Source organism: Dipodomys spectabilis, unplaced genomic scaffold (genome assembly GCF_019054845.1).
Source record: "Dipodomys spectabilis isolate Male_0828 unplaced genomic scaffold, ASM1905484v1 ptg000042l, whole genome shotgun sequence".
NCBI classification, from domain to species: domain Eukaryota; kingdom Metazoa; phylum Chordata; class Mammalia; order Rodentia; family Heteromyidae; genus Dipodomys; species Dipodomys spectabilis.
Genome location: NW_024870719.1, coordinates 15,249,376 through 15,273,157, shown reverse-complemented (window position 1 = coordinate 15,273,157; position 23,782 = coordinate 15,249,376). Strand labels below are relative to the sequence as shown.

Below are 23,782 nucleotides of genomic sequence, written 5' to 3'. Positions count from 1 at the left end.
GGCGGCTGTAGCGGTTACTCCGCGGCCCGCGGCGCACCATGGCCCTGGCCGGATGTGTTCGGCCTCGCCTCACCGCGTCCCAGGGCACCGTCGCGGAGCGAGCCGACTTTCGGGACGGGACGGACGTGCGACCGAGTAGCGGCCGGCGCGCTTAGCGCCTTGAACATGCGGCTGTCCCTGCGGGCGACCCGAGCTGCGGAGAGGCGGCGGCGGCGGCGGCGGCGGCTCGGGAGCGAAGGCGGCGCCGGCGGAAGGTGGCGGCGGCGGCGTTGGCCGGCGCCTGGCGCGGAGCCCTGAGGAGGCCCCCTCGGTGCGGCCTCGGGCCTCGTCGGGAAGGATGCTGTCCCGCAAGAAGACCAAAACCGAGGTGTCCAAGCCGGCCGAGGTGCAGGGCAAATACGTGAAGAAGGAGACGTCGCCGCTGCTGCGGAGTGAGTGTCGCGCGGCGGGGCGCGCCCGCACCTGGGACGGCGCGGGGGAGGGGGGGGACGGCGGGGACCCCGTCGGTGAGAGGGAGGGCGGGGGGGGGGCTGGGGAGCGTCTTCCTCCTGGGTTCCTGGGAAGTAGATGTTCTTTGCTTCTTCCTGTGCTCCAAGTGTCGTTTGATCAAGCGCAAGTGGAAAGGGCGTAGGCAACGGGGTAGCACCCTTCCGCTTCACCCCTAAAAATAACAGCCACCACGGCCCCAAGTGTTCACGCCTGGCCAGGCTGCGAGTAAGGAGTCCGGGGGATCGATGGCATCCCCACTCCCCGGTGCTGCAGGAGTAAACCGCGAGGCCCGGGCACAGCCCCGGGTTCTCCGGGCCGCTCCTGACGTTCGCACACATTGAGGGCGTCCCTCGCCCGGTGCCCCGAGGAGGGGGAAGCACGCACCGAACTCCTCGTCCGGCTGCGCACGCCGATCTGAGACCGTGACCAGCGGTGGCAGCCGACCCGAAGCCCGGGTAGATTCCAGCCAGGCAGAGGATCCAACCTCGGGCTGTCTTTGCCAACTTCTGGGAAGTTACCCAGAAGTCCTCCCCCCCCCACCCCCCTTCACATCCCAATCAGGCGTTTACTACTCCTTCCTCCTCCAGCCTTTCGAAATGTTTTTGACTCTTGATTTTCGACCCAGATTTCTTGTCATTTTAATGTTGTAAAGCGTTCGGGGTATTTGGGACGGGGAGAGCCTGATGTTTTGGTCTTGGTTCCTGCGAGCTGGGCTCTTTGTGTAAGTTTCCTTCTTGGAAGCAAGTCGTAACCTTGTGACTTAAGCATTACCTCATTTTGTAATTGGGAAGGCTGCTCGCAGAAGTTCTAGTCTTTGCCCAAGATCGCACAGAAAAAGGGGTGGAGAGCATAGTTTTCCATTATCACCACATCCTCAGCCTTCTAGGTTTATTGTAGTTTTAGTGTTTTCAACAAAGTGTATCAGACCCCTTCTGTCAGAAACTTGAAACTTTTTAAAACGCTGTTTTTAACTGCTGGTTTTCTTTCTGCCCCACATGGTCTTTTTTTTTTTTTAGGCATTTTTAAGTGGTAGTTGTTTTTCTGCTGCAAATAGTTAGTTGAAGCCATGACTGATAAATTCTGTAATTGAAATCCTGAAAAAACATCAAATTGTTAAATTAACTGATGCATTATTTTATGTCAAGTGTTGAGCTGTATTTATTCCAGTACTGTTGTTTAGTGTTGGCTGCTGAAGCTTATTATTGAGTGCCTATAGCATTACTTAAGTAAATTAATGAGCTTCATACTCAAGAATGCCTATAATCTATTGTCTCTGAGTTCAGTACTGCTATATCCAGAAAGCTGTTACCTTCTGTTTTGAATTATAAGTGTGCGTGTGTGTGTGTGTGTGTGTGTGTGTGTGTGTGTACGCTCATGTGTGCTTGCCTACCAATTCTGGGGCTTGAAGTCAGGCCAGGGTACTGCTCCTTTGCTCTTTACGTGAAGGCTTGCATTCTACCACTTGATCCTCAGCTTTTTGGTATTTAATTGGAGGTAAGAGTCTCATGGGCTCTGAACTGGCTTTGAACTGTGATCCTCAGATCTTAGCTTATGGAGTAGCTGATATTACAGATATGAGCCATTGGCACCCACTAATAATTTGTTTTTAGAGAAGCCATAGTCACAGATTTGTCATTAAAAAAAGTCTCATTTTAGCCGGGCGCTGGTGGCTCACGCCTGTAATCCTAGCTACTCAGGAGGCTGAGATCTGAGGATCGCGGTTCAAAGCCAGCCCAGGCAGGAGAGACCGTGAGACTCCTATCTCCAATAAACCACCAGAAAACCGGAAGTGGCGCTGTAGCTCAAGTTGTAGAGCGCTCGCTTTGAGCTGAAGAGCTGAGGGACAGCGCCCAGGCCCAGAGTTCAAGCCCCACGACCGACAAAAAAAAAAGTCTCATTCAGTATTCAGGTGCCTCTTTGAAATGAGATCTCTTAATTTTAATTTTTCATAACTAAATATTAGGCTTTCCAGTTTTGTTTTTTTTTGTGGGGGGGTCCGGTCGTGGGGCCTGAACTCTGGGCCTGGGTGCTGTCCCTCAGCTCTTCAGCTCAAGGCTAGTACTCTACCACTTGAGCCACAGTGCCACTTCTGGCTTTTTTCTTTTTGCATTATGTGGTGCTGAGGAATCGAACCCAGGGCCTCATGCATGCAAGGCAAGCGCTCTACCACTGAGCCACCTTCCCAGCCCAGGCTTTCCAGTTTTGATTACTGTATCAATGCTAGTAATCCCAAAAAGTCAATTACTAACTTTAAAATCTTTTCAAAGAAATATACCTTTACATATTTAGGAAGAAGTATTTTCTTCTTGAAGTTGTGTTTTATTTTATTTATTTATTTTTTTTGTCGGTCGTGGGGCTTGAACTCTGGGCCTGGGCGTTGTCCCTCAGCTCTTCAACTCAAGGCGAGCGCTCTACCACTTGAGCTACAGCGCCACTATGAAGTTGTGTTTTATGAAAAAGGATTTGGGGGCACTTTCTAAAGTAAAGTGAAAACAACAAAACTATTCTTCTATATTATTGCTGATTACTATGAATTGATGTATTAGATTATTTTCTATTTTTACACATTAGTGTCAGGCACTTGGGGCTCGTGCTTGTAATCCTAGCTACTCAAGAGGCTGAGATCTGAAGACTGCAGTTGGAAGCCAGCTTAGAAAGAAAAGTCTTTGAGACTTCTATCTTTAGTTAACCAGAAAAAAGCTATAAGTGGACATGTGGTTCAAATGGTAGAGTGAGCACAAAAACCAAGCCAGGTTCTGAAGTTCAAGTTCTAGTGTCCAGGCACGCACATACATGCACACATGCCTACACATTAATTGATGTAGTTCATTTATAAATAAGCTAATTGATGTTTCATTGTATTGATTCTGGTTGAGCTTACATATAGCACATTTGTGCGAATTGTAAATTTATTTGGGAAAATCTTACTCAAAATCCTCTCTTAAATGAAAATTTGTAAGTGTGTTTTCTTCAGTCCATTAGATATTTTGATTTTGGTGTGGCAGCTATAAGTGAGCAACTTTAGAGAAGCATATTTAGTATTTATTAAAATGATGACTTTACTGTGTTTTATTACAGATCTAATGCCATCATTCATTCGACATGGCCCAACAATTCCAAGACGAACTGATATCTGTCTTCCAGATTCAAACTCTAATGCCTTTTCAGCTTCTGGAGATGGACTAGTATCAAGAAATCAGAGTTTCCTAAGAACTCCCATTCAAAGAACACCTCATGAAATACTGAGAAGAGAAAGCAACAGATTATCTGCACCTTCCTATCTTGCCAGGAGTCTAGCAGATGTCCCTCGGGAGTATGGCTCCTCTCAGTCATTTTTAACAGAAGTTAATTTTGCTGTTGAAAATGGAGACTCCAGTTCTCGGTATTATTATTCAGATAGTTTTTTTGATGGTCAAAGAAGGCGGCCACTTGGTGATCGTGCACATGAAGACTACAGATATTATGAGTACAATCATGATCTTTTCCAAAGACTGCCACAGAATCAGGGGAGGCATGCTTCAGGTAACTTGACATTATAATTGATACCTTAGTTTATATTTATTGATTTATACATAAAAATAATTTATACATTTATTGATGATACTTTTTCTTGGGAAACCAACAAATAATGTTAATTTTTTTTTTCTATTTTCTATTTTACCAGTCTTGTGTAAGCCTTTTTGTAAGTAGTTATACTGAATGACAGAATTCTTCCATTAACTCAAGTTACATAAAATTGTCACCTACCTTAATGACATCTAGACTATTAACATTATGAGCCCTAATTACATGGAGAATTAGTGTCTCTAATTGGATTGAATTTAGATTTAGGTTTGTTAGAATGGGAAGGTTCTTCAGAGGATTGGACTTAAACTTGGGAAAGGAAGAAAGAACGGGAAGAATTGGGTAAGCACAGTATGCTATGGGCAACTACATTACTTAGTAATATTGCACTATTTCTCTAAATGTAGCTTTTCAGTCAGATTGATTATCACGTGGCTAATTATGTATTGAATATGTCTTATTGGTTCTCATAATAGACAAATGTATTAATCATCTAATTTAAAATCTGCTTTTCTGTCTGGGAAGGTGGCTCAGTGATAGAGTGCTTGCCTTGCATGCATGAGGCCCTGGGTTTGATTCCTCAGCACCACATAAGCAAAAAGAAAAAAGCCGGAAGTGGAGCTGTGGCTCAAGTGTAGAGCGCTAGCCTTGAGCTGAAGAGCTGAGGGACAGTGCCCAGGCCCAGAGTTCAGGCCCCACGACTGGACTCCCCACAAAAAATTCTGCTTTTCTGATCTTTTGACTTGGAGACAATTCTATGAGGAGGAGAAGAGATTAGAGGAATGTTACAGTTATGCTCTATTCCTTAAGTACTGCATTATATTAGATAAATTAACACAAACTGAAAATTAAACTTTCTTATCTGATTTTTTTCTACCTATTCAATTGTAGGGTTTAAATTTGACAAGATAAATATTTTTTAAAAAGTGAGATAGATGTCCCTTTTAGCTCATCTAATTGCAAGTAGGAACATGAGGTTTTTGACTATAGAAAACTTGAATTCATTTAGTATTATGTGTCTATTATTTTCTTGGAATACCTTATGTATCTAATCACAAAACCAATATATACACAATAATCACAGAATGTCTAATGGTGGAAATTGTGGTACTAATTGTAACTGAGAGCGAATCAGGAGAGAGATCTGTGTAGGCTGAACACTTAGAAGAGTTATTCATTCAGGAGGTAGGACTTGAACTATGATTTGAGCTTGGAATTTAGATTACAGGGTAAAAGAAAGACATTTTAGATGGAAAAATTGGGAATAGCCTGGTGAAAATAAATTAAGGACTGTGTAATGACCTAGCTTGAAGAAATAAGATGTAAGATAAAAATGGAGATTTGTGGTCCAACAATAAGCTGAAGCTTGACTTAAGCAGAAGCGTTGTTGCATTTCAAGAAGGCAAGTGATTTTATGAAAGTGTTTAGAGATTCTAGCAATATTTAATATAGATAGATCCTTAGAGAAAGGAGGATTGCAGATACCTGATGATGGAGATGAAAAGGCATATCTAAGATGGTTTTTGAAAGGAAAATGACATTTATGGGTTTGGTAACAAATGCATCACTGAAGTTTTAGAATTTGGAGAATAGTGTGGAGGAGCATCTTATTTTATAAAAACTGACCTTGTGTCTTGGGACATTGAAGTAGGAAGGTTTTTGTTTTTGTTTTTTGGCATGTAGATACTGTAATGAAGCAGGGTGCTGGTGGCTCATGCCTGTAATCCTAGCTAGTCAGGAGGCTGAGATCTGAGGATGTGATTCAAAGCTGCCCAGGCAGGAAAGGCTGTAAGGCTCTTATCTCCAATTACCTATCTGAAAATCAGAAGTGGCAATTTTAAGTAACAATATTATTTAAAGATTAGGAAAGAAATCATAAAAATCAAAATGGGAAGTATCTTGGTTTTACAAACAATACTGGATTTCTGTTTACTGTAGTAAATGCATAAATTAATTTTTGGAGAGAAGTTGGTCATCTCTGGAGAGACACAGCTTTATCTATATTTGGCAGAGGAAGAGGAAAAAACAGTTGGCTTGGTTCAATACTTAGTTCCCTTTGTCAACATCCTGATTATAACAAAGGCTGTGATGCTTAGTATCTATTACTTCAATAGAGTTCTAGACTCTTTTTTATCCTGTGTAAGCAGTTTAAACCTTGGAAAACATAATTTTTGAGCTTTATTTACAAATATAGATCCCATGGTTACTTGCCTGGATATATGAGATTAAGTTCTTTGAAATCCTATTTAGTGAAAACTTGGTAGAAACAAAGTAATACTTTATCTATCTTTGGGAAATGTAGTTAATTAGCTTGTGAATGTTTTAATATATTCACAGAGATAAATAATGAAAATGGATATTTTAAGGATTGTGTTTGAATGCCATTTAATCTTTTCTGGGAGTAATTGAAATTATGGGAATGATTTTTTTTATTATATATATATATTATTATTTAGAAATTAAAGTTTTTATTTTTCCATATTCATTTAGTTAAAGATTGGTAGCTTATTGTTGGTGGTCCTAGTTTTCTTTAAAAGTTGCAGTTGATCTTGTCTTCATATTACATGGTTAGTAATATACTTGTTCTTTACTCTTATACTATCTATGTGGCCTTTGGTAAAATGACTGAAAACTTTTTTTCCTTATCTCTGAATTGGTAGTGATAATACTGCTTCATAGAACCTTTTTGCTGAAAAGAACTTGAGAGGTGGTATGTACATTTTATTGCATCATTTCTGGTGACATATGACTGATTTCTCGATGTTAAGATTGATTGGATGTATCATGTCAGTCCATCAAGTTCTCCATCAGCTCTTTGTTATTGGTTTTGGCAATGATCATTGACTAGATGGCTGATTTCATTAGATGTTGAAAATTGTGTTACTTGAATTTGGTCATTCCTCCTCCTCCTCCTCCTCTCATCCCCTTCCCCCTCATAATCCCCCTCCCCCCTCCGCCTCTTCCTTCTTTTCTCCCTCCCTCTCTCCCCTCTTTTCCCCCTCCTCCTTTCCCTCCTTCCCTCCCTCCTCTCCCTCCCTCTCTTCCTCTCTCTCTCCTCTCTTCTTTCTTTTCTTTTCTTTTTTTTGGCTGTGGGGCCTGAACTCTGGGCCTGGGCACTGTCCCTCAGCTCTTCAGCTCAAGGCTAGGGCTCTACCACTTGAGCCACAGCGCCACTTTCAGCTTTTTCTGCTTATGTGGTGCTGCGGAATTGAACCCAGGGCCTCATGCATGCAAGGCAAGCACTCTACTGCTGAGCCATCCTCTCTCTCTCTCCCTCCCTCCCTCCCTCCCCCCTCGCTCTGTCTCTCTCCTCTTTCTCTCTCCTCTCTCTCTCTCTTTTCATGAGGCTTGAACTCGGGTCTTGGCATTGTTCCTGAGCTCTTTTGCTCAAGGCTAGGACCCTGTCACTTTGAGCTACAGTTCCACTTCTGGTTTCTCAGTAGTTAATTAGAGATAAGAGTCTTTGCAGGGATTTTCCTGCCTGGGCTGGCTTTGAACCACGATCCTCAGATCTCAGCTCCCTGAATAGCTAGGATTACAGGATTGAGCCACTGGCACCCAGCATGTAACTTCTTATTGGAATTATGAAAACATTTATCTAACTAATATAGTTAGTTTTTTCCCCTTTATTTGCTATTTTTCAGTATAATAAAGTAGTGTCCTAGCCACTTCTAAAGGTAAGTGATGAGCTTTGTTTTGTCTGATTTTTTTGTTTTTTGTTTTGTTTCCAGTGCTGGGGTTTGAACTCTGAGCTTCAAACATGCTCTGCTTGCTTACCAGGCTGGTGCTCTACCATTGAGCCTCCAGCCCTACTTTTTTTTTTGTCGGTCGTGGGGCTTGAACTCTGGGCCTGGGCACTGTCCCTCAGCTCTTCAGATCAAGGCTTTATTGCTTGAGCCACAGCACCACTTCTGGTTTTCTAGTGGTTTATTGGAGATGAGTCTCATAGAGTTTCCTGCCAGGGCTGGCTTTGAACCGTGATTCTCAGAACTCAGTCTCCTGAGTAGCTAGGATTATAGGAGTGAGCCACTGGCGCCCAGCCCAGTCCTTCTTTTGCTGGGTGTTTTTTGGAGATAGTCTCACAGGTATTTTTGCCCAGACTGGTTTTGAATTTTGGTCCTGTGAATTTCAGCCTTCTGAATAGCTGGGATTGATAACAGGTGGGTCCACCAGTCCTCTGTTAGTGATGAATCTTTGTTTTGAGATAGCTTTATGTTTTGCTTTTAACTTGAAGTTTTATTTGAACTAATCTTTTTGCTAATACCCACTTTCTGTTTTAGGATCCAGTCCAGAATACCATATTTTATTTATCATATTTCCATAGTCTTCCTGGTCTAGGCTAATGACTCAGGTGTTTAAAAAATTTTTTATGACAGAGATGGTTATTGTATCATTAAACTTTGTCAGGTTTCTCTACTATAACGTTGCTATTTTCCCCTTTCCACACTGTTCTTTGGAATGGAGTTACTAACTTAACTGTAAAGAAGGACAGGTGGATTTTGCTTTACCTGCTAGAAGAGGGAATACCTATATATGTGGGATTCTTTTATGAATATCTACATATTGAGAAGGTTTCCCAAGGTAAACTTGCAGATCTTAGGATTTATGTTTCAGTCAATTGCTATGGCAGTTCATTTTGATGCTTAAACTGTTCCTTTGGATATTGGAACCTCATTTTTTTTTTTTTTTTGGAACCTCATTATAATTGGCTGGTTCACTTTGATCTTTGTTTTCTAATGTGACTCAGTGATTAGAGGTTCTAGATTCCTTTTATGTATTTCTGGTTGTCAAACCTGGAATTAACAATTTATTCAAGGACCACTGGTTCAGTAAAGAAAAGCAGTATTTGGGGAATCATATATGTGTACTTTTACTAAGCCTAGGTAGATTAATGCTTTCAGTCAATATGTTATCTAAGATACCAGTTTTACTTTTTGGAAACATTAATTGTGAATTTATAGTCTAATTTAAATGTAAGATTCACAGGCTTCTATTTTGTGTTCTTTGTTTTTGTGAAAACCTAAGTATAAGATATATGTGTACATAAAATTACCATCTTAAACTGTGTGTATGTGCGGGAGAGGTGAGTGGATTTGGATGTGTATCTCTGTGCATGTGCAGATACTGGGGCTTGAACTCAGGGCCCAGGTGCTGTCCCTTAACCTTTTCCACTCAAGGCTGGCACTCTAGCACTTGAGACACAGCTTCACTCTGGATTTTTGGTAGTTAGCTAGAGATACAAGTCTCATGGATTATCCTGCTCAGGCTGGCTTCGAACCTCAATCCCCATATCTCAGCCTCCTAAGTAGTGAAGATAACAGGAGAGAGCTACCAACTTTGCCCTTGAACCTGCTGTCCTCCTGCCTCTGTGTCCCAAGTAGCTGGGATTACAGGCATGAGTCTCAGCACATCCAGCTTGGGTCAAGTTTTTAAAAATGTTATTACAAAAATTTAAGTGTTATAAAATCATATAAGTAAAGGTTCTTGTTCTGTTGATGATCGGTATTTAAATGTGTTACTTAATACATTCTGGCTTGTATATTCTCTTAATTTATCTCAGATTTTTTTTTTCTGCTTATGTGGTGCTGAGGATTCGAACCCAGGGCCTCAAGCATTCAAGGCAAGCACTCTACAACTGAGCCACCTTCCCAGCCTCAGATTTCTTTACATATAGAATTATCTCAGTTCTTTCTCCTAAATTGTTTTTTAAATGGCTGTGTGGGAATTGATAATAATTTTTTCTCCTTTTGTGCTAATGCTGAACTCTGGGCCTGTGCTCTCCCTTGCCTTTTTACTGAAGGCTGGTGCTCTATCACTTAAGCCATATGTCCACTACCTCAAATGTTTTAAAGTCAGTTTTCTGATAAATAGATGGTTTCTAGTTTATGTGTCAGACAGATGGTATAGATTCTTTTGTGTGTCTGTGTGAGATTGTTTGTGTCTTTGCTGAACTATCACCACAGGGAAAATAAAGTAAGTAGAACCTGGGGAGGTATAGCTTGGCATAAGTAGTAAGAATAAATCTTGTTGAGACATTTGATAAAAGACTTAATAAGGAAGAGAGAATGAGCCAAACAGCTACCTGAAGGGAAGAATGCTCGGGGAGGCTGAATAGAGCCAGTGACTGTAGGACTTGAGAACATCAAGGAATTGGATGTGGCTGGATCAGGATGCACAAGGCCTAGAAAAATAACTTCCTTCAGGGAAGGCAATGGAGGCTCATTACAGTAAGGCTTCATACAAGAAAGAAATTTTACCAAGTAATGATACAATAAAGATATCACACAAAGTGACAAGGAAAACGTTACTGGGCACAGCATTTGTCACTAATCTATACACTTAGTAACTAAGTAAGTGGCTTTTTTAAAGCCACTGATTGTGTTACCCTAATATTCTTTTTTTTTTTTGGGTCCGGTCGTGGGGCCAGAACTCTGGGCCTGGGCGCTGTCCCTCAGCTCTTCAGCTCAAGGCTAGCGCTCTACCACTTGAGCCAAAGCGCCACTTCCGGCTTTTTTCTTTTTGCTTATGTGGTGCTGAGGAATCGAACCCGGGGCCTCTGGCATGCAAGGCAAGTGCTCTACCACTGAGCCACCTTTCCAGCCCTACCCTAATATTCTTGTGTGAGAGTAACTTTATATAGACTATTTCTTAAATAAAGTAAATATAAAATTAAAAAAAGATACATACATGGTTCTAAGTTTTGACATACATACATACACAAATACATACATTTGAACGTAATGCCAAGCAGTGTCAGAATTTGAACCCTTTGATGCTGATACTGGAACTTGAATTCAGGCCTGGACACCATCCCTTAGCTTTCTTGCTTGGTGCTAGTGCTGTGTACCAACCACTTTAACCACAGCTTCATTTCCAGCCTTTTTTTTTTTTTTTTGTCGGCCGTGGGACTTGAACTCTGGGCCTGGGCGCTGCCCCTCAGCTCTTCAGCTCAAGGCGAGCGCTCTACCACTTGAGCTACAGAGCCACTTCCGGCTTTCTGGTGGTTTTATTGGAGATAGGAGTCTCACGGTCTCTCCTGCCCGGGCTGGCTTTGAACCGCGATCCTCAGATCTCAGCCTCCTGAGTAGCTAGGATTATAGGCGTGAGCCACCAGCGCCGGGCTATCCAGCCTTTTTTGTAGCTAATTGGAGATAAGAATCTGAAACCTTTCCTGCTTTGGCTGGCTTTGAACCATGATCCTTAGATCTCAGGCTCCTTGAGTAGCTAGGATTACAGGTAGGAGCTGAAACCACAAGCACCTGGCAGTTTGAACATTTTCATCAATGCCAAAAACTTGCCCTAGGCTAGCTTCTAAGCCACCCTTGGCTTCTCTTAGCCAGGGATTGTCTTTAAGTTTTGTCTTCCCAACTGTTTCATATAAATGTAATCATACATTTAAATAGCCATCTGAGCCAGGTGCCAATGGTTTATGCCTATACTCAGCTATTCAGGAGGCTGAGATCTGAGAATCTTAGTTTGAAGCCAGTCCAGGCAGGAAAATCCATGAGAGACTTTTATCCCCAATCAACCACCGGAAGACTGGAATGGGAGCTGTAGCTTGAAGTGATAGAGTGTTAGCCTTGAGTAGAAAAGCTCAAGGATCATGCCCAGGCCCTGAGTTCAAGCCCTATTACTGAGGGGAAAAAAAAGCCATTTGAGACTGTCTTCTTTTATAAATAGCCTTTGAAATTCATCTATGTAATAATAATAAATTTCTGGTTTTTCCTGAAAAGATTTCTCTGTGTAGTTGTACTATAGCTTGTTTATATGTTTTGTTGAAGGCTTATTGGGTTGGCAATTAGATAATCACTACAAATATCCACATGAATTTTCATTTCTCTATGGTAATCATTTAGGAACAGGATTGCTATATCCCTATTGCCATGTATGAGAGTTCTCAGCTGCTGTGCCTCAGAACTTAAATTGTCAGGTTTTGTTGGCTATTTTCAGAGATATATGTTGTTATTTCATATCTTAATTTTCATTTTCCTCTGAGCTAATATATCTTCTTTGCGGGGGGGCGGGGTGGGTCCCTGTTAAAATATTTTGCTCATTAAAAAAGCTGTTATGCCAGTCCCAGAGTTGAAGCCCCACGACCAACCAAAACCAAAAAAAGCTACTATGAAGAGGAGAAGGGGTGAGAATGCTGTGAAGAATCAATGTATAGCCTATAAAATTAAGAAAAATGAGGGAAGGGCTGGGTTGGGAGGGATGGGTGAGAATGTTGAAAAGGGGAGGCATTGTATTCATAAACTGCTTTGTTAAATGGCAACTCTGTACAACTACTTAAAGATAATAATAGAAAAAGAAAAAGCTGTTCTTCATGTTGAGTTCTGAAAATTCCTTCTACAGCCTAAATTAAAGCTCTTTCTTTAACATGTGATCTGAAGATATTTTCTCCCAATTTTAGCTTTTCTTTCTCTTTATGATACCTTTCACAGGGAAAATGATTTACATTTTGATGAAGTCCAGATTACCAATATTTTTCCTTCATGAATTTAACATTTAGCATTGTAGTTAATATCTTTTTGACTACTCAGGAGGCTGAGGCAGGAGGATTATGAGTTCAGTCAGCCTGGGCTAAATAATGAGGCCTTGTCTCAAAAACAATCAACCCCCACAAAAAATGCATTGCACAATCTAAGGACATAAAAGGTGTCTGTTTTATCTTTTAAAAGTTTTGCATTTAGCCGGGCGCCGGTGGCTCACACCTGTAATCCTAGCTACTCAGGAGGCTGAGATCTGAGGATGGCGGTTTGAAGCAAGCCCCAGCAAGAAACTCCATGAGACTCTTGTCTCCAAATAAACCTGAAGTGGCATTGTGGTTCAAGTGGTAGAGTGCTTGCCTTGAGCTAAAAAGCTGATAGACAGCACCTAGGCCCAGAGTTCAAGCCCCGTGACCTACCAAAAAAAAAAAAAGTTTCGCATTTAGAGTATGACCTATTTTGAATTATTTATATAAGAATGAGGGATGTGAAAGTTGTTGATTAAGTTTTTTGAATATAGATGTCCAGTTGTTCTAATACCATTTGTTGAAAAATTGTCCTTCACCAATTTCTTTTTTCACCTTTGCAGAAATGTTTACTTCATATGTTGTATGTTCCTGGTTTTCTTTTCCATTGATCTATTTGTCTATTCTTTTGGTAATACCATACTACCTTGATTACTGTGGCTTAACAGGAAGCTGTGAAGTCAACTTTATTCTTTTTAAAAGAACTCGAGTTCTGTGTGTCTTGGTATACAATTTAGAGTCTGCTTGGTTTATTAAAATCTAAGTCAACAAAAAGTCGTGTAATTTTGATTGAAGTTAAACTTAAAAGATCTTTTCAGGAAAATTGACAAGCTCCCTATGTTGGGTCTTCATTCTTTTACCAGTGTTCTGTCATTTTCAGCATGTAGTTTCCTCACATTTGTTAGATTTATATGTAAATTTTTTTTTTTTTTTTGGGTCCGGTCATGGGGCCTGAACTCTGGGCCTGGGCACTGTCCCTCAGCTCTTCAGCTCAAGGCTAGCACTCTACCACTTGAGCCACAGAGCCACTTCTGGCTTTTTTCTTTTTGCTTATGTGGTGCTGAGGAATCGAACCCAGGGCTTCTGGCATGCAAGGCAAGTGCTCTACCACTGAGGTACCTTCCCAGCCCTATGTAAATAATTTTGCAGCCGATATGAATGGCTTATTTCAACAACTTGTTATGCCAATAACTTATTTCCAGTTGATTGATAGTATATAGCTACTTGATAATTTTTATATGTTGAGTTTATAACCTGCTACATTGATAAGCTTACCTTGATAAACTAGGGCAAAGCCAGTTACGTTGAAAGAGAATATCAACTGGGAATGGTTTTACAAATTCATTTTTGCTTTTTTTTAGATGAAATGTCAAATCTTAAATCTTGAATGAGGTGAGAGTTTCAGTTTTCCTTTTAGCAGTATACATAATTAAGTAGCTTTACTACTAAGTAAGTGTTTGTGTGGCCTGGTGATGGAAGCTTTAAACAAACCCAAACCAACACTAATTTGAAAGTCTAGATTTTCCCTCTTTTTGTAATTAAATAAAAATAATTAATTTTATGGGATGTTTTATCATAACCCAACAACTTTTCAGAAGAGACAACTGAGTACTTGTTCTCTTTCCCTTTTTTTCTCATTAGGTATTGGAAGAGTTGCTGCTACATCTTTAGGGAATTTAACTAACCATGGATCTGAAGATTTACCTCTTCCTCCTGGCTGGTCTGTGGACTGGACAATGAGAGGGAGAAAATATTATATTGATCACAACACAAATACAACTCACTGGAGCCATCCTCTTGAACGAGAAGGACTCCCTCCTGGATGGGAAAGAGTTGAGTCATCAGAGTTTGGAACCTATTATGTAGATCACACGAATAAAAAGGCTCAATACAGGCATCCCTGTGCTCCTAGGTAGAATATTGACTTTATTTTCAACTTTTGTTTTGAGAGTATCTTGTGTTAAGTTTTGGACTAGTATTTTTCTTCAAAAAGAAAAGTATTTTGATCTTGGGATTTTGAATCCTTATTTCTCAAAATTTGTAACACTTCCGTCTGGCTTTACTTTTAGTAATGAATGACCTCAATAATTTAAAAGCTTGAAAAGTGTTTATTTTTCAATAACCTGACAAACAAGATCATTGTTCTTATGATCAGATTCTATATTCCAGAGAATCCTTTTGTTATTGATACCCAGAAATTGAAATAAGTGAAATATTTGCCGCTTCATATTAATTCCTATAAATAATTTATGACCACCTTCTACAAAGTCAAAATATATTTTCAAACTATAAATCTTGGTGTTTTTATTCATCTTCAGACATGATTTCATGTTCTCTTGCTTAATGTCCCAGATAAGAAAGTGAAAATTGGAACTTGAACAAAAATTTGTAGAACTGTTTAATAAATATGCAGTGATTCTTTGGGCTGTTTTGATTGATAGTAGGATTGATTACCTGTAGATCTGGTTTGTGCTAATACTATAACAAGTTGTCATAAAAGGATATTGAGCATTTGAAATATGAATGAAATGCTGTTAATATGGGCTGGGAATGTGGCTTAGTGATAGAGTGCTTGCCTAACATGCATGAAACCCTGGGTTTGATTCCTCAGTACCACAGAAACAGCAAAAGCCTCAAGTGGCCCTGTGGCTTAAGTGATAGAGTGCTAGCCTTGAGCAAAAGAAGCTCAGGGACAATGCCTAGGCTCTGAGTTCAAGCCAAGAGCTGGCAAAAAAAAAGTGTAAAATATATATATTGGATTTCAAAGTAATGTAAAATTAACATAATTTAGTAATAAAGTGGCAACTATTTCATGTTAACTGTATTTGGGCTTAACTGAGCTGTCAGATTAAAAATGGGAAAAATATAATCAGCATGTTAATAGATACTGCTTTCTATCAGCTGTCATGCAGATTTTCATTCTAGTGAATAATTTTTCAGAATCATGAAAAAAATTAGAATTATTACCTAGAAGATTAAGCTTTATCATGATTATTTTATATATTTGGATTTATTAATTCAACACTGAAAATCAGTTTTGTCAGATGATTCTATGTAGTAGCACTCAGTGTTCATGAACAACTGAGATTATCCTGCCTTAAAAGAACCAGATCTCTTGTTTATGGTTTGCTGTCACCAGATAGAGAAATCTTTGTGGTTCTAATAGCTAGATTTGAGAATTTATTTTTCTGTTTATCATCATTAACCTTACATCATTATAGCATTTTTTTTTTTTTGGTCCGGTCGTGGGGTCTGAACTCTGGGCCTGGGCGCTGTCCCTCAGCTCTTCAGCTCAAGGCTAGCGCTGTACCATTTGAGCCATAGTGCCACTTCCGGCTTTTTTCTTTTTGCTTATGTGGTGCTGAGGAATCGAACCCAGGGCCTTATGCATGCAAGGCAAGCACTCTAACACTGAGCCAACTTCCCAGCCCTAGTTTTTTTTTTTTTTTTTTTTGAGTCCTGTCGTGGGGCCTGAACTCTGAGCCACAGGGCCACTTTTGGCTTTTTTCTTCTTGCTTATGTGGTGCTGAGGAATCAAACCCAGGGCCTCAGGCATGCAAGGCAAGCACTACCATTGAGCCACATACCCAGCCCCCATTATAGCATTTTTTATGGTGTGCAAAGCACTTTTATAATTAATTTGTTTCAGCAACTGTAGGAGTTGTAAATAACATAATAGCTATTTATGTATATTATACAGTACTTACACAGAACTCCTCTCTCTTCCTCTTCCTCTTTCTCCTTCTTATTCCCTACCTTTCCTTCCCTTTCTCCCCCTTTTCCCTCCTTTCTCCCTCTCCCTCTGCCTGTCCCTCCTCTCTCCTTATTCTTCCCTCTTGTTTTTTTGGGTTTTGCGGGGCCTGTCCTGGCTTGCCTAGGTCCTGTCATTGAGCTTTTTTTGCTCAAGCCTCTTGAGCCACAGGTCCTTTTCCCACTTTTTTTGGTGGTGAATTGGAGATAAGAGACTCATGGGCTTTCTTACCCAGACTGGCTTCAAGCCATGATCCTCAGATCTCAGCCTCCTGAATAGGATTATAGGCGTGAGTTACCTGGTAGTTGTGTAGAAGTCCTGATTTAAATGAACTCTTTCAGTCCTGAGAGCCACCATTTATGGTCCGAATTTATTATCCCACTTTTATAAATATGGAGTGAGGCTTAGAAAGGCAGTTTTGTTCACATTCATACAAATGCAGGCACATTGACTTCAGAGCCTCAATTATTTTTCATCACCCTCAATTGTAGAATCAGTGATTTATTTGCCTTTGAGCATACTTTAGAAAGAAAAGTGGAAGGTACAATTCAGAGCGATTGCACATTATCTTTAAATTATTCGTCACAGAGTAATCTAACCCTTATTTTATCCCAGATTAGAAAGCAGTGATTTTTTTTTCAGATACACCCCTTTCAATTTTATCTTTTAAGTCTGAAATGGATCAGTTTTGCTCACCCAGAATTCAGTCTTTAACCTGTAGGTGGCTCAGTGCTTTCCTTAGTACTTTTCTGTCTCCTCCCTAAAGTCTGTTTTAAAATAGGTTCTGTAATTGTAGGACATCCCATTCATTCTTCTAAGCTGGTATAGTACTCACCCCCAGCACTTCACACTCTAGCTCCCTTTTTTAGCCAATTAGAGGAAGAAAACATTTATTTTTTGTTTTGAGAAAATTGATCAATCTCTCCAGTCTAAACTTTCAGCTAATTACTGCCTACTGCAGAGATTCATTTCTTCTAAGATTTAAGCTTCTATGAAAGGTTACAACCTAGTTTCAGCTTGAAAAGAATTGTCTAGCTAATATAAGTACGTTTCAAATATGTAATCATTTAGATTTATATCTGTTATAACAACATACAAATTCTCAAGAGAAAGTAAGTAGGTTTTCCTTCTATATAGTAGACATTTTCTGGGGGGAGAAGGAAGAGTTCTGGGGTTTGAACCCAGAGCTTCTGTTCTCTAGGCAGGCTGTCTAGCATACCAGTCATGTTCCCAGCCCTTCTTTTTTTTTTTTTTTTTCTGTTATTTTTTGAAAAAGGTTTAGCTTATTTTGAGCCCGGATTGGACCACAATCCTATTTATACCTCTTGCATAGCTAGAATGATAGGCATACAACACCAAGCTCAACTTACTGGCTAATATGAGGTCTCTTGCTGACTTTTTTTCCCAAGCAGGTTTCACTCTATAACCTTCCTGATATCTCTCTCCCAAATAACTAAAGTTTCAGGCATGATCTACCTGGCTCTACTTTCGTACAGTAGTTTTAGGAAACCCAGGCCTTTATCATTAAAAGCTGTCTTTTAGGGGTTGAAGATGATCAATCTGGGCAAGAAGTACATTGAAAAATGTTCAAATGTTCTTCCTAATTTGCTAAGAGTTTTTTCTTAATGTGTGTCAATTCTCTCTCTTAGTGTACCTCGGTATGATCAACCACCTCCTGTCACATACCAGCCACAGCAAACTGAAAGAAACCAGTCCCTTCTGGTTCCTGCAAATCCTTACCATACTGCAGAAATACCTGACTGGCTTCAGGTTTATGCTCGAGCCCCTGTGAAGTAAGTGAACACATAGTACAAAATTTTTTAAGAGTCTCTGAACTGCCTAAGCTGAATTTAACCTTCCTTGATTATTGAAAACTTTTATGGCATACAAAGAGCATTTTCATAATTTTCTCTCAGCAACTTAGTTACCAAGGAACCTTGGCTTGTAGAACTGTGCTTTTCTTATAATATTGGGCTTCTGAGTAATATTTTATTTGAAGAAAGGATACGAGAGCTTATAAGATTTGAAAATTACTCATCAGAATTACTAATTCTTCAAATATCTTTTGAGCCTTCACTGTATGTGCAGGCCTCTGCTATTAAGGATATATAATAAGCTTGACCTCAAAGTGATAAAAGAATTAACTAGGTTAAGTGCTGAATATGTGGTAAAAGCAAGACACTCTGAAAGTCTAAGATGTTTTAGTTAAGAATTATGAATTATTTCAAATGAATAATCAGCAATTTCAAATGAATAATAAGTAAAATCTTAAGCTATGTGAAGGATGGGTTCTGAAAAGAGTTCATATGTAACTATTTTATCATTCTGGCTCACTTGAGTATTGTATCTCTCCATTTTCACAAGTGGAAAAATAAAGCTTTAAAAGTCAGCATCTACTAGTAAATTTGAAGTTATCAAGTAATTGGATAAAATTGGGAGTCCAACAGAATATGTTTACCTTGTGGGTTCCATATTGTGTTCTTGGTACACATATGAAGTTGGGAAGAAGAGTGTATGCCAAAGTAGTAAGCCTGGTTTACACACACACACACACACACACACACACACACACACACACACACACACACACACACACACACACACACACACACACACACACACACACACACACACACACACACACACACACACACACACACACACAATTTTGTTACATATATGATCCTTTTGGAAAAATGATAAATGAATTACAAAAAGACCCATTGGGTAGGACATTATATGATCTAAAGTTTCTGCTTTGCAAATGATTTTAGGACTGTCTAGTTCTAATAGATAATAGCATAGAAAACATTTTTTTTCCCTTGACAGTACTGGGGCTTGAACTTATGGCCTTGTGTTTGTTAGCCAGATTCTCTACCTCTTAAGCCATATCCTTAGCCCTTTTTTATTTTTCTAGTCAAATCTCACATTTATACCTGGGCAGGCTTGGGCCATAATCTTATTTGTACTTCCAACATAGCTAGAATGACAGGCATATAACATGCCCAGATATTTTAGTTGAGATAAGGTCTTGTGAACTTTTTTCTGGGCTGGCCTCAAACAGTGATCCTCCTGATCTATCACCTCCTTAAGAGCTAGATTTACAGACATAAGACACAACGCCTGAATAGAAAATTACTGAAGCTTTCTTCTTGATCCATAGTTCTGTTTTTGAATCTTTTGTTATTAACACTATCTGTGTGTTACCAGTACTTGAACTCAGGGCCTCAGGTCTCAGCTTTCTTGCTCATAGCTGATGCTTTACCATACCTCCTGTCAGGTATTTTTTAAATTGGAGATGGAACCTTGCAGTCTTCTGCCTGGAGTGGCTTTGTACAGAGATTCTCTAGGTCTCACCCTCCTAAGTAGGAATACCTATAGGCATGAGCCACCAGTACTTGGCTACTGAACACTTGCAGCAGCTGCTTTAAAATTCTGTTCTTTTATGTTTAAGCAAAAAAATTGAATTGAGAGTACAGTCTTCAAATCTTTCATTTCAAAGGGTAAGTTATTTCTGAGGTTGGTTGCATAATCCCATTTCAACATGTGATCCACTAAGCATTGAAGGAGGACTGGAGAGGCCTTCCATGATATATTAAATATAATCTCATGCCAGCTGCTGGTGGCTCCTGCCTTTCATCCTAGCTTCTCAGGAGGCTAAGATCTGAGGATCGTGGTTCAAAGCCAGCCTGGGCAAGAAGACTTATCTCCACTAAACTACCAAAAACCCCAGAAATGATACTGTGGCTTAAGTGGTAGAGAGGTAGTCTTAAGCAGAACAAACTCAGAGACAGGATCTAGGCTCAAACCTCAGGTTTTTTGTGTGCGTGTGCACAGGAGCAGAGACATACACACATGCTCTGATTTTGAAAAGTTTCATTCTCTATTCTTGTTCTTCTGGGATTTTTAATGCTAGGTACTCATCTAAGGAATGGTTAGCCTACAAATAATGTTTTCTCTTCCTTGCTTCTCCTTTTGGTTTCCTTGTTTGCAATAGTGAACATCATTCCTCAAACAGATCAGCACTAATGACACACATGACTTCATCTGTTTTCATACCTTCTCATGTGTAGGCACAGTATGTTCTATTCTTCAGTTCCTGAAAGCTTTTATGAACCTATGAATAGCAACGAATGTGTTTTTCATAAATTATAGAAATTGATGTTTTATTTTCTAGCACATTAAAATAACTGATACTTAAGAGAAATAGGTACACTTGAATGATAACAGTTGTCTCCCTTCCCTAAAATACAATGTGTTTAAATCTGGGCGTGATAGTACAAACTTGTAGTCTCAGCTGCTCAGATGCACATAGTGACATCTGAGCACAGAGGTTCAAACCTAGTCTGGACAATATAGTGGAACACTAGTTTAAAAGAAGAAAGAAAAAGAGGGAAAAGTATATCAAATACCAGCTTAATAAATATCTTTTTTTTTTGTTTGTCTTGAACAGTAATGAGGATTGAACTCAGAGTCTCTTTCTTGCTGAGCAGGCATTTTACTACTTGAGTCCTTTTTTGCATTGGCTATTTTCTAGGTAGAGTCTCAAAATTTTATGCTCAGGACAGTCTGAGCTGTGATCTTCATACTTATGCTTCACTGTGTTGTTAGGGATGACAAGTATGTGCCACTGTACCAGCCACTGGTTGAGATGGACTCTAACAAGCATGGACTAGTTTCAATCCTGGACCTCCAGCTTCTCCCTCATTAGGATTGTAGCCTTGACCCATCCTATATGACAATTAAGAAATACCTTAGTGATTTACTTGTACAAATTAATATTTATAAAAATAGATTAGTTTATTGTTATAAATATACGTGCTGATGTATATGTTGTGAACATTGTATTTTCAAATAGATATGACCACATTCTGAAGTGGGAACTCTTCCAGCTGGCTGACTTGGATAAATACCAGGGACTGCTAAAGTTGCTCTTCATGAAAGAACTAGAACAGATTGTTAAAATGTATGAAGCCTACAGACAGGCTCTTCTCACTGAGTTGGAAAACCGCAAGCAGAGACAGCAGTGGTATGCTCAGCAACATGGCAAGAATTTTTAAGTTAACTTTTTTAAACAATTTAAAGTTTTATAAGAGCTTTAAAAGATTTTCAAATAAGCTGCAAACAAGAACTTTTGTTAATAAAGGCAGCTGACTTTTTGGTAATGATAAAATTAAAAATTTACATGTTATTTTGTTATTAGAAGTTTTCTTTTATTAAACAACAGATGGGTTTATCATTTGAAGAACTTTCAAATGCTGTATATTAGGAAACTGCTTTGAGTTGTTTGATTAAAAAATGCAGCAAGATAAGGTCATCAGATGTTCAATAGGAAATGATCACTCACAGCAGCAGTAACTTTCTAAAAAAGGAAGAATCTATGCAGTATTTTAAAATGTTTTTCATGCTTTCAAGCCATGGTGTAATTCAAATGCAAAATAGGATTCGGAACCTCTCTTGTGATGAATGTCTAAATGATATATGTGGGTGGCGTCTTTCTCTTCCCACTCCTCAAATTTAAGGAACCTTTGGAAGCATGTTGAGAAACTCTTTCAGGAGTGAGTTTAAACATCAGGTCTTAACCTGTGTGGAGAGGTGTGTACATAACCTGTGTGGAAAGGTGTGTGCAATACTAAAGCATTGCTAACATGTTTTCCTTACTGCCAGAGCTCTTACTGAATTTCACCTGACTCTGGTGAGACAGTTCAGGGTTCCTGCTAACAGCACACTGCCTTCTGACAGACTGGGTTAAGATGTTAAAAATGCCAATCAGGGAATCAATAAGAAATCTTGGTTATTAAATCAATTTTATATTGCTTTTTTATCTTAGAGAATGTCAAAAAACTTTTAAAACTATATCCTTCCTTCCCATTTTCCCCCATTTGATTTATTCTTGCAAAGGTATTGCTTGTAATTAGCACAAATTTATACTTCTGGCCTGTAAATCTCTAGAATCTTGTGAATTTCATAGCTGTTCATTTATCTTACATGTGTTGTAAATATGTATACATACTTTTAAACTTAGTCTTCCAAAATTCAAAGCACTCCCAGTTAGAGATGAGCTTGGATTATTGATAAAATGTTAAATGTTTGATTTTATATAACAGGTTTATTAAATATATTTTTGTGAAAACTGCATGTGTGGTGTTTGAATCTATTTTAGACGTATTACTTTGGTTTTCCTGTTCAGAAGGCCAATAGGCCAAGGAAGCAATACAATGAAAGAAACTAAAAATTGAGAGTGTGGTTAATGGAATTTTAGCAGTGGGAAATGGTAATTTACTGAGCTTGTGATCAAACATTTATAAGAGGTAAGCTGCTATTTCTCAGCAACTTATACATACTCTTCTCAATTATTTGCTCTTAGCCATTTCCTGAGAATTTAAAATGTCTGTTTTGGGCCTCTCAAGAAAGAAGCATTACTCTGTGTGTGTGTGTCTGTCTGTGTGTGTGTCTAAGGCTGTATGTGCCTGTGTAGGCAGGCACACACCCACTAGAGCTTTTAGTGCCTCTCACTCTGCTACCCACAGCTGGTACTCTTATCACTTGGCCATGCCTTCAAGTCCTACTTTTCTGTTTTCATTACCACAAACCCAGGCTTCTCTAAGAATTCTGCTTAATGAAACTTCACTAGAGATTTTGTCACTGGAAATATGTTAAGAAACCAGAAATAGTTCACACTTATAATCCTAGCAAGAGGCAGAGATAGTATTTGGTTTGAAGCCAGCATGGGTCAAAACTTCAAGAGACCCCTGCCCCCATGTCAACCAATAAGCCAACTGTGTTGGGCAAACCTGTGGTCCTAGGTATGGTAAAAAGATTGAGGCCTCTAATGGCCCAGGAAAAAAAAAAAACCTCAAGATCCTAAGAAAATAACCTAAAAGCTAACTGCTGGAGATGTGGCTAATGTTGTAGAGTGTTTGCTTAGTAAGCAAAAGTCCTGAGTTCAAACTCAGTACTAGCCACTTAAAAAAGAGAAAGAGAAAGAAATACAGTATAGAATCATTGGTCTAAAAAAACTGAAGTGAGGGGGTGGAGCCAAAATGGTCTGGTTGCTGGACATAGTAGCTCAGATCATTTTTTGTGTATTAATCTGTTTATCCATCTTTTATTCTCTTTAGCCTTCTCTAATATATAATTAAGTAGACCTTTTCGACCTATGTCATTCTAGTCTCTCATCACTCTTTTGGGGAGCAGATACTAGTGTGTGTGGGAAAGCCAATGGAGAGGGTGAATGATGATGAAAATGGTGAAAGTACATTATATGCTGTATAAAAATAGAATAGTGAAACCTGATGAAATTGTAGGCATGTATGGAAATGACACAGTGAAACTCTCCTTGTACAACTAATGAACACTAATAAGAGTCTTTAAAAATAAAAAGAACTGCTAGGATGGATGCCAGGCATGGTGATGTATATCTGTAATCCTAGCAATATGAAGACTTTAAGGCTATCTTGGACTAT

General features: G+C 39.4%; 1 protein-coding gene across 1 annotated transcript; it reads left to right on the top strand.

Annotated features, from left to right (window-relative positions):
• The first annotated feature begins 238 nt into the window (after window positions 1–238).
• Sav1 (salvador family WW domain containing protein 1) lies at window positions 239–22,451 on the top strand. The gene is made up of 5 exons (XM_042677837.1): window positions 239–431; window positions 3,568–4,011; window positions 14,207–14,477; window positions 17,966–18,109; window positions 21,175–22,451. The coding sequence occupies exons 1-5, from the start codon at window positions 338–340 to the stop codon at window positions 21,374–21,376; spliced, it is 1,155 nt and encodes a 384-aa protein (XP_042533771.1). The 5' UTR covers window positions 239–337; the 3' UTR covers window positions 21,377–22,451.
• The last annotated feature ends 1,331 nt before the right edge of the window (window positions 22,452–23,782 follow it).

Bases quoted from the DNA above. Each gene is read 5' to 3' on its own strand.
- Sav1 (XM_042677837.1), top strand. From the start codon at position 338: ATGCTGTCCCGCAAGAAGACCAAAACCGAGGTGTCCAAGCCGGCCGAG. The intron at 4,012-14,206 runs GTAACTTGACAT...TTTTCTCATTAG, and splicing joins TCAGGGGAGGCATGCTTCAG to GTATTGGAAGAGTTGCTGCT. The intron at 18,110-21,174 runs GTAAGTGAACAC...ATTTTCAAATAG, and splicing joins TATGCTCGAGCCCCTGTGAA to ATATGACCACATTCTGAAGT.